This window comes from Cololabis saira, chromosome 4 (assembly GCF_033807715.1).
Source record: "Cololabis saira isolate AMF1-May2022 chromosome 4, fColSai1.1, whole genome shotgun sequence".
Taxonomy (NCBI): domain Eukaryota; kingdom Metazoa; phylum Chordata; class Actinopteri; order Beloniformes; family Belonidae; genus Cololabis; species Cololabis saira.
In genome coordinates, this window is record NC_084590.1 from 52,201,137 (window position 1) to 52,212,316 (window position 11,180).

The window sequence follows — 11,180 nt, forward strand, 5'->3', positions numbered from 1 at the left end:
TTTATTAAGATAATTATTGATCTGTTGAACAGGACTTTACTAAGATAATTATTGATCTGTTGAACGGGACTTTATGTGTTTATTGAGTCTGAGGGAAGAAAGTTTGAGCTGAGCCGGACGGCGACCCAGATCTGTCACTGTCCAGATCAATAGAGATGATGGACGAGCAGAAGAAGTCAATCCCCTGGTGATGCCGCGTGCTGATTGGCCGGTCCCGCTGGGCCACACCCCCCCGTCCCTTCCCAGGCCAGGGATAAATGGACGGATAAATGGAGGGATAAATGGAGGGATAAATAACAGAGCGGGATGAGCGGGATCTCAGAGCCGCACTCATCTCTGCTGATAGGAGACTCCCTTTCTGTCTCTGTGGAGGTGTGGTAGTGGTCTGGGACCGGGTTCAGGACCGGGGTCAGGACCAGGACCGGGTTCAGTAGTCTGGGACCGGGTCAGTGGTCTGGGACCGGGGTCAGTGGTCTGGGACCGGGTTCAGGACCGGGGTCAGGACCAGGACCGCGGTCAGTGGTCTGGGACCGGGGTCAGGACCGGGATCAGTGGTCTGGGACCGGGGTCAGTGGTCTGGGACCGGGTTCAGGACCGGGGTCAGGACCAGGATCAGGACCGGGTTCAGGACCAGGACCGGGTTCAGGACCGGGTTCAGGATGGAGATGAAGGACTTCTGTCTGCGCGCCGACGTTCACTTCCACAGCCCACAGAGGTGAGTCTGATTTAAGAAATATGTTTTAAAGATTTCAAGGAAAAGGGAAGGAAGCACTGAAAGAAGCAGATAAGGAAGTAGAGACGGACGTAGAGACGGACGTAGAGACGGTCGAACCTCTGACTCAGGAAAACCGGTCCAGGTGGACTTTGAACGCGTTCGTTCGTTTTTGTGTGCGTTCTTGCGGGCGGGCGTGCGGGCGTGCATTTTTGCGTGCGTGCGTTTTGCATGTGAGCGTGCGTTTTTTCGTGCATTTTTGCGTGCGTGCGTTTTGCGTGCGTTCGTGCGGGCGGGCGTGCATTTTTGCCTGCGTGCATTTTGCATGCAAGCGTGCATTTTTGCGTGCATGCATGCGTGCATGCGTTTTGCGTGCGTTCGTGCGGGCGGATGTGCGTGCGTGCTTTTTGCATGCGAGCATGCGTTTTTGCGTGCGTTTTTTTGTGCATTTTTGCGTGCGTGCGTTTTGCGTGCGTTTGTGCGGGTGGGCGTGCATTTTTGCGTGCGTGCGCTTTGCATGCGAGCGTGCATTTTTGCATGCGTGCATGCGTTTTGCGTGCAGGTGTGCGGGCGGGTGTGCGGGCGTGCATTTTTGCGTGCGTGCGTTTTGCATGCGAGCGTGCGTTTTTGCGTGCGTTTTTTCGTGCATTTTTGCGTGCGTGCATGCGTTTTGCGTGCGTTCGTGCGGGCGGGTGTGCGGGCGTGCATTTTTGCGTGCGTGCGTTTTGCATGCGAGCGTGCGTTTTTTCATGCATTTTTGCGTGCGTTCGTGTGGGCGGGCGTGCATTTTTTCGTGCGTGCGTTTTGCATGCGAGCGTGCGTTTTTTCGTGCGTTTTCGACATTTCCACTTTTTTCACAAAATTTCACCTTTTTCTCAAAATTTCCACTTTTTTCTCAACATTTTCACCTGTTCCAAGTAGATTTTCACTTAAAATAAGTAGAAAAATCTGCCAGTGGAAGTCCCTGAGGACCTGAACAGCCAATGGCTCATCCGTGTTTGAGGAGACGGGTCTTACGCAACAGCCAGCTTTGGATCTATGAATGAATGAATGAATGAATTTAGGGGCGGGGGGGGATCCCGGCACAGTACCCCAAGTGAGCACCGCGGCCAGTGGCGCGGCTCTCAAACCTGTTGACTGTGTTTGGGGGGCTGATAAGAGGGGGGGCCGAGGCAGGCGTTGAGATGAGGGAGGTGGTTATCAGTAAGTGTGTGTAAGCGATGACTCCATGAACTTCCCTCAGAGCTGCTCTCAGCCAATGTCCTTGATGTTATCAGACGGCTCGGTCAGTTCTGAAACAGGTCCACAGATGTTCCTGAGAGGGGAGGGTTAGTGGGGGCAGAGCCACTAGTTTACATTCCACCAGGGAGATTGTGACCAGAGCGATCGGCCAAACCGCTCAGTCAAGGCCAGATTATAGAATCAACAATTATATTGAAAACAGACAGACTCAGTGATTTTCCGTCTGCCTTCAGTCTCTGGTTCATCAATGGCGACTCCAAACAGACGAATTTGTGATCAATTCCCGCCAAGCCGAGCTTCCAACTTCTCCAAGGTCTTCTCCATCTTACCAATGAGGTCAAAGACGCCGCCAGCCTGCGATTCTGTTCAAGAATCACATCCAGCTTACGGCTTTGCTCCCCCAGCGTTAAAGTCTGAGTGTTGATCACCTTGCTTGATCCTTCAGCCACGTCCGGCAGCTCTGAAAGAGCCAGAACAGCTGTCAACGACTTACGCGTTTGTCGGTAGACCAGGAATCCCCCTCCTCCGATCAAGAGAAATCCTGTTATCATAAATTATGAAGCATCTTCAACGTCCTCGACAGACAGAATCACCAAACACAACGGTTTCCAATGTTTCCAGGAATCCATTGTGTATCCAGCAAAAAATGTCCCATCGGGGCAGGAGGGCTCCCTTACCCCCTGACTTCTCGTCGCAAAAGTTTGGTCAATTGTGCTGAGAGACCAGTTAATCAATTCCATGATTGTAGAGTTTGGGAGGAGTGAAAAGGAGAGACTCTGAAGACGAGACAGGACAAAAGCAGTAGCAGGGCAGATAGATAAGGGAGAGGAGCAGAAAAGCATCCGCCTTCGTTGAGAGCCGGAAGAAGAATCCTATCCCATCCTCTATGGATGGCGTTTCTACATTTTGCAGATGATGTGGTCCTGTTGTCTCTCGCTGGGGCGGTGAACCAGAACCAGAACCAGAGAACCAGAACAGGAAGTCAGCCATTTTGAATTAATCACGTAATTTGGAGCAATTTATGCAATTTTTTCAGCCGTTAATGCGGCCCGAACCGTAACGTGCACCCAGGTGTGTTATACATCAAAATGTGCGTCTCCATCCTGCGACAACACGCATTACTTTTCTCAGTCCAAAAGCGTTACCGTGGCAACGCTAGACGCCAAAAAGCGCTTCATCTGATTGGTCCATTTTGATAGTTCCTACTTTCTGCCATAACTTTTGAATGGTTTGACATAAAGAGTCATGGTGGTGTTATCGGACTTAGTTTTGAGTCCTTGACTCTTATTGGTGAAAATTGCACGCGTGAGGGCGCGTTCATCGCTGCTTGCAGCTTAATTATGGGCATGCCAAGTAACGGCATGACCATATTGCAATCGTCCAGAATGGCCCAAAGGGCAATGTTGCTAGCATTTTGCTAACAAGCTAAAGTCGCAAAAGTCCCACTTTTGGTAACAAGCTAAAGTCGCAAAAGTCCCACTGCGCACCAGCATGTGTACAGCATGACCCCGCTCTGATGTGGAACAAAAAGATCCCCAAAAAATAAAACACGCTCGAAAAAATGAGGAAAAACATGAAAATGAAGGCGATATAATGGTATACAGAAAAGGTTTCCCTTTTTTTATTATTATTATTCCGCACTTTTTTTCGTCCGTTAATACGGCCCGAACCGCAACATGCACCCATGCATGGCATACATCGTTGGATGCGTCTCCATCGTGACTCGATGGGCATTACTTCTCTCAGTAATAGGGGTTACCATGGCAACGCTAGTTGCCAAAAAGCAAAAAAAAAGGCGAAAATTCGGGCGCTTATTGCTCGGCCGAACTTTATCGTAGAGACATCGTTCAAACTTTCAAACACTCGGCCCGATTGGCACTAACGGACCGTACAACCTCATTCTTCCAATTATTACAGTTTTTGCGATATTCACCTTTCATTTTTTATTTTGTCTCCGTTTGACTTTGGACGCTTGTTGCTAGGCAACAGGTTATCGTAGAGACATCGTACAAATGTTTCCCGACTCGGCACGCTGTGGACTTCAACATATTCAAATTTCATGAAGCTGTGATTTAAGGAAATTTTTTGTCAAAATCCAGGCCAAATGGCCCCATTCATTCGGATGGAGTTTTTTACTATGGCGACAAAAAAACCTATACGTTAACATAGCCTGAACCAGAACGTGCACTCATGCATGGCATACATCGTTAGATGCGTCTCCATGTTGCCTCGATGCGCATTACTTTTCTCAGTCAAAAGTGTTACCGTGGCGACGCTGGATGCCAAAAAGCGCGCCCTATTAATAACTATGGGGAGCAAAAGAATGAATGCAATACAACCATAAACACCTCAAACTGACATAGAACCACCCTAAACACAACCACTACAGCCCCAAACCAAAGCAGCGAGAGGGGACGAATGGGCAGTAGGGCATGCCCATATCAAAATTTCGTGAAATTTTCTAGTTATTATTATTACATAATTAATAATTTTTCTGTTTTTCTGTCTCTTCCATACCTTTCCTCATTCCTCTCCTCCTCCTCCTCCTCCTCCTCCTCCTCTTCATTCCTCTCCTCTTCCTCCTCCTCTTCCTCCTCTTCCTCCTCCTCAGGCTCCAGGACTCCTCCCCCTCTCCCTCCTCTTCCTCCCCCCCTGATGAAGCTCAGTCCTCCCCCCTGAGTCCGTCCTTCCCCCTGGACCCCTCGTCCTCCCTCAGCCCCCCCCACTCCTCCTTCTTCCTCCTCCCCAGCCCCGCTGGCTGCTCCCCCTCCTCTTCCTCCACCTCCTCCTCTTCCTCCTACAGCCTCCCGGGGGGTCCCGGGTCCGACTCCCCGCCCGGGGGCGGCTCCAGCACCGGGGGCAGCTCCAGCAGGGGCAGCGTCGGGGGCAGCGCCGCCATGTCCGACACCGAGTCCTTCTCAGCAAAGGTCACGACCTTTTACTGTTACAACACTTTGTTTTTGATCCTGAATCCACCAATGTTCCGGTTCTAAGTACCGGTTCTGACCAATACTGACGAAGAGAATCAGGGCCAGGCAGGAGAAAAATTAAAATAATATTTTAGAGGAAGATTTTTTTTTCATTATGCATTTTGAGGAAAAAGTCGAAATGTCGAGAAAAAAGTCATATTTCGTGAATAAAGTCGAAATTTCGAGAATTAAGTCGAAATTTCAAGAAAAAAGTCGAAATGTCGAGAAAAAAGTTGAAATGTCGAGAAAAAAGTCATATTTCGTGAATAAAGTCGAAATTTCGAGAATTAAGTCGAAATTTCAAGAAAAAAGTCGAAATGTCGAGAAAAAAGTTGAAATGTCGAGAAAAAAGTTGAAATGTCGAGAAAAAAGTTGAAATGTCGAGAAAAAAGTTGAAATGTCGAGAAAAAAGTCATATTTCGTGAATAAAGTCGAAATTTCGAGAATTAAGTCGAAATTTCAAGAAAAAAGTCGAAATGTCGAGAAAAAAGTTGAAATGTCGAGAAAAAAGTCATATTTCGTGAATAAAGTCGAAATTTCGAGAAAAAAGTTGAAATGTCGAGAAAAAAAGTCGAAATGTTAAGAAAAAAGTTGAAATGTCGAGAAAAAAGTCGAAATGACGAGAAAAAAGTCGAAATGTTGAGAAAAAAGTTGAAATGTTGAGAAAAAAGTTGAAATGTCGAGAAAAAAGTCATATTTCGTGAATAAAGTCGAAATTTCGAGAAAAAAGTTGAAATGTCGAGAAAAAAAGTCGAAATGTCGAGAAAAAAAGTCGAAATGTTGAGAATAATGAAGTACAATTTTGAGAAAAAAGTCCAAATTTATTCTCGAAATTTCAACTTTATTCACGAAAATTTCAACTTTATTCACGAAATTGTATTTCAACATTAATCTCGACATTTCAACTTTATTCACAAAATATGACTTTTTTCTCGACATTTCGACTTTTTTCTCAAAGTGAATGAAAAAAAAAATCTTCCAATGAATCCACCAAAGTCCCGGTTCTAAGTACCGGTTCTGACGAATACTGACGAAGATACACTTTGAGAAAAAGGTTGAAAAGTCGAGAAAAAAGTCATATTTCGTGAATAAAGTCGAAATGTCGAGAAAAAAGTTGAAGTACAATTTTGAGAAAAAAAAGTCCAAATTTATTCTCGAAATTTCAACTTTATTCACGAAATTTCGACTTTATTCTTGAAATTGTATTTCAACATTAATCTCGACATTTCAACTTTTTTGTGCAGAATAAAAAACATCTTCCCCTCTCAAATATCTTTTCTCTTGCATGGCCCTGATACTCTTCCGTCTATTACTGCCAATAACACTGATTATTGATCCTTCACACACCCACTGTAAACTTAGTTCATGTTGTTCCCTGTCGTTACAGATACACTTGTAAAACTAGATGTAGGAACTTTTAGTTGTAGTTAGATTGTAATCCAGGGATTAAGACCATGGAAGCTACGGAAGAGAATCAGGACCAGGCAGGAGAAAAATAAAAAATAATATTTTAGAGGAGGAAGATGTTTTTTTTCATTATGGACTGCAAGAAAAAAGTGGAAATGTGGAGATTAATGTTGAAGTAGAAATCCAGCAGAGTCCCGGTTCTGAGCCCCGGCCCTGACGGTTGTGGTCTCTGCAGGTTCTAAGTCCCGGTTGTTGTGGTCTCTGCAGGTGGACTCCATCCTCCGGGGCGACTACCGGACCCCCATGGGCCCCGTGGGGCCCAAGCGTCTGTGTCTGGTGTGTGGAGACTTCGCCTCCGGCTACCACTACGGCGTGGCGTCCTGCGAGGCCTGCAAGGCCTTTTTCAAGAGAACCATCCAAGGTGAGGACCGGACGGCGTACGGAGACCCAGCCGTACGGCGACCCCTCCAGGGGTCACCGGCCACGGTTACGTGAGGTTTTTAATTCAGGGTTAATTATTCAGAATTAAATAATTCAGAATTAAAGTATTTTCCAGAGTTTACATGGAAATAGTAATTCTGAATGGAGGTTTCCATGGAAACACGTTTGATGGTCTTTCTCCAATTCCTCTCCAGGTCTGGGGGTTGGGAAGGTTCTGATTGGATAGGGGGGGACCGGAAGTTACACTACCGGAAGAAAAACTAACTTAGCTACAACTTTGAAAAGATCACCATGTTGATGTTTCCTGTTTCCATCTGTTCTTTTAATGATTTCTATTTATTAAATAAATGGTCTCTGCTCTTGACCAGGAACACACGCTCAAAAAACCTTTGCCTCCACAGACACCTGTGTGTGATTAACCCTCATTAAATAGACCGATTGATTGTATCACTGCTCCCCCTAGTGGACGGAAGACCAAGAACACAAGAGAAGCACATTTGGTAGTAGAACACAAACGGCTCTTACAGTATATATATATATATATATATATATATATATATATATATATATATATATATATATATATATATATATATATATATATATATATATATATATACATTTTGTCCAGTGGGGTTTCCGTCCATGTTCTGAATTACTGCTCTGCGTTTTTAAGGCCTTCAATCAAACACACGAGTGAGTTAAAAGGCTGATCAATACGGCGGCGGCGGCTGCATTGATTAGCGTGTCTGATCAATACGGCGGCGGCTGCATTGATTAGCGTGTGAATGCATCAGCGATCAGCTGGACTCGGCCCCCGGCGGCTCCCAGAGACGTTTTGTCTCCGTTGAGACTCGTCAATACCCCCAAAGTGACCGATATGGATTCCTGTGGGAAGAAAGTGTAAAGACTGAGGCTGTCAAATGATTACAATCTTTAAATCGCAATTAATCGCATGTTTTCCATAGTTAAATCGTGATTAATCACATATTAATCGCCCATTTATTCACACATTTTTTTGCTGTTCTAAATTACCTTAAGGTATTTTTTTAAATGTTTCTAATAATGTTAATAAAATGAGAAAGGGCAAATATGCTGCTTTATGCCAATGTTTATTCAACTTTCCACAAAAAAAATCTTTAATGTAACATTCCTTCATAAATACAAACACAATGTAGTCCCAACTTTACACTTAAAGACTAACTTAAGATTCCTTGTTTTAAGCAGCTCAAAGTAAAACAATGAACCATAAGCATCACAAACATTGTACAAGAAGTGCATTGGTCAGTTATATTATCCAGGTAATTATGTCCAACCTCATATGGAGGAAAATAAAAGGCTTGTCTGTTTTTGACGAGGGAGGGGGTTAAGGGGTTAAGGGGTTAAGGGGTTAAGGGGTTAAGGGGTTAAGGGGTTAAGGGGTTAAGGGGTTAAGGGGTTAAGGGGTTAAGGGGTTAAGGGGTTAAGGGGTTAAGGGGTTATTACTGCACCAGTCGTGTGTTTGGCTGCTAGTCGTATTTGAGACTGGACGTACTTCCACGGTAATTCATTTCAAATCCACAGCACATGCAAATCACTCTAGTCTTGTCCAGCGAACCATCTGCATCTCTTTGAAAGTGAACTAGTCGTTTAAAAGTCCCTTTTCATTCTCCATCTTTCGCTCCACCAGACTTGCTACGGTGCCGTCGAGCGCCAGAAATTATATTATGCCTTTTTTTTTTATCATGCGCGTTAATCGTGCGTTAAAAAAATTGTTGCCGTTAAGTTAATGCGTTATTAACGCGTTAACTTTGACAGCCCTAGTAAAAGGTCTGGTTTTGTGGTTGCTAGGCAACGGGACTGAGGTGTGGTTTTGTGGTTGCTAGGCAACATCAGGGCTGATGGAGGAACCTTCAAACGAAAATGACAGTAGGACAGTAGGACATGATGACATGAAATTTTGAGAAAAAAGTTGAAATTTTGAGAAAAAAGTTGAAGAACGAACGCACGAAAAAACGCACGCTCGCACGCAAAACGCACGCACGCAAAAACGCACGCACCAAAACGCACGCAAAATGAACGCACGCACGCAAAAACGCATGCAAAAACGCACGAACGCGCGAAAAAACGCATGCAAAACGCGCGCACGCACGGAAAAACGCACGAACGCATGAAAAAACGCATGAACGCACGCAAAAACGAACGAATGCACCAAAAAAACGAACGCAAAACGAACGCACGCACGCAAAAATGCACGAACGCACGAATAAATGCACAAACGCACGCACGCACGAAACAACGCACGCAAAACGCACGAAAAAACGCACAAACGCACAAAAAAACGCACGCAAAAACGCACGAAAAAACGCACGCAAAACGCACGAAAAAACGCACGATCCTGGTTTTGTAGTTGCTAGGCAACGGGACTGAGGTGTGGTTTTGTGGTTGCTAGGCAACATCGAGTACAGCTGCCCGGTGATGAACGACTGTGAGATCACCAAGCGGAGGAGGAAGGCCTGCCAGGCCTGCCGCTTCCACAAGTGTCTGCAGGCCGGCATGATGAGAGAAGGTAGGTGGAGCCGATCCATCGATCAGCCGATCAATAGATCGATCAATCGATCAATGGATCAGCCCGGCTCACCCCCCTCTGTGTTCCAGGGGTGCGTCTGGACCGGGTCCGAGGCGGCCGCCAGAAGTACAAGAGGCGAGTGGAGACGAGCGCCGGCCCGTACGGCCGGCCGCCCTGCAGCCACCCGGCCGCCAGCCGTGAGTAGCCCCGCCCCCTCCAGGAAACCCCGCCCCCTCTGGTCAGGCCCCGCCCCTCCCTGACCCCGCCCACTCACACAGGTGTCCTCCCTCCCCCCAGGTAACCGGCTGATCTCCCACCTGCTGCTGACGGAGCCGGCCCCGCTCTCCGCCCACCAGGACGAGTCCTGCAGCGACGGCAGCGACGGCAGCCTGAGGTTACTGCTGACGCTCTGTGAGCTGCTGAACCGGGAGCTGCTGCTGCTGATCGGCTGGACCAAGCAGATCCCAGGTAGGACAGGACAGGTGTACGGGTGTACAGGTGTACGGGACAGGTGTACGGGACAGGACAGGTGTACGGGACAGGTGTACGGGACAGGACAGGTGTACGGGACAGGACAGGTGTACAGGTGTACAGGTGTACGGGACAGGACAGGTGTACAGGTGTACAGGACAGGAGTTATGTAGCATCTCGGTTCCTACTTGAACCCTCCAGGAAACTCACCTGGGCGTTTCTCTCCTCGGTTCCTCCTTGAACCCTCCAGAAAACTCACCTGGGCGTTTCTCTCCTCGGTTCCTACTTGAACCCTCCAGAAAACTCACCTGGGCGTTTCTCTCCTCGGTTCCTACTGTAACCCTCCAGAAAACTCACCTGGGCGTTTCTCTCCTCGGTTCCTCCTTGAACCCTCCAGGAAACTCACCTGGGCGTTTCTCTCCTCGGTTCCTACTTGAACCCTCCAGAAAACTCACCTGGGCGTTTCTCTCCTCGGTTCCTACTGTAACCCTCCAGAAAACTCACCTGGGCGTTTCTCTCCTCGGTTCCTCCTTGAACCCTCCAGGAAACTCACCTGGGCGTTTCTCTCCTCGGTTCCTACTTGAACCCTCCAGAAAACTCACCTGGGCGTTTCTCTCCTCGGTTCCTACTGTAACCCTCCAGAAAACTCACCTGGGCGTTTCTCTCCTCGGTTCCTCCTTGAACCCTCCAGGAAACTCACCTGGGCGTTTCTCTCCTCGGTTCCTACTTGAACCCTCCAGAAAACTCACCTGGGCGTTTCTCTCCTCGGTTCCTACTGTAACCCTCCAGAAAACTCACCTGGGCGTTTCTCTCCTCGGTTCCTCCTTGAACCCTCCAGGAAACTCACCTGGGCGTTTCTCTCCTCGGTTCCTACTTTAACCCTCCAGAAAACTCACCTGGGCGTTTCTCTCCTCGGTTCCTCCTTGAACCCTCCAGGAAACTCACCTGGGCGTTTCTCTCCTCCAGGGTTCTGCAGCCTCTCCTTGGTGGACCAGATGTCGCTGCTGCAGAGCGGCTGGATGGAGGCGCTGCTGGTGGGCGTGGCCTGGCGCTCCCAGGGCGCGGCGGCGGCGACGGAGCTGGTGTTCGCCGGGAACCTGCGTCTGGGCGAGGCGCAGTGCCGCGCCGCCGGCCTGGCCGACCTGTACGAGGCGCTGCGGCACCTGATCCTCCGGTACCAGGCCATGAGGCTCAGCCCCGAGGAGGCGGCGGCGCTCAAGGCCATGGCCATCGCCAACTCCGGTACGTCCTGGTCCCCCCGGGGAGGTCAGGGGGATGGGGGGGGTCTTATTGATCCCAGAGACGTGTGTATTGGTATTGATCAGCGGGGGCTGGAGGCAGCGCTAGTATTGATTAGCTCCTTCCTCGTGAGTCGGAGGTCTGCTGGGTC

General features: G+C 48.0%; 1 protein-coding gene across 1 annotated transcript in view; it reads left to right on the plus strand.

The window, feature by feature from the left end:
- The first annotated feature begins 299 nt into the window (after window positions 1-299).
- esrrd (estrogen-related receptor delta) overlaps window positions 300-11,180 on the plus strand; it is a 29,319-nt gene continuing 18,438 nt past the window's right edge. The window contains exons 1-9 of the mRNA XM_061720084.1: window positions 300-489; window positions 580-600; window positions 655-715; window positions 4,566-4,881; window positions 6,598-6,751; window positions 9,203-9,319; window positions 9,409-9,516; window positions 9,617-9,787; window positions 10,757-11,032. Of these exons, the coding sequence (XP_061576068.1) occupies window positions 660-715; window positions 4,566-4,881; window positions 6,598-6,751; window positions 9,203-9,319; window positions 9,409-9,516; window positions 9,617-9,787; window positions 10,757-11,032 (1,198 nt within the window). The 5' untranslated portion in view covers window positions 300-489; window positions 580-600; window positions 655-659. The remainder of the gene's footprint in view (window positions 490-579; window positions 601-654; window positions 716-4,565; window positions 4,882-6,597; window positions 6,752-9,202; window positions 9,320-9,408; window positions 9,517-9,616; window positions 9,788-10,756; window positions 11,033-11,180) is intronic.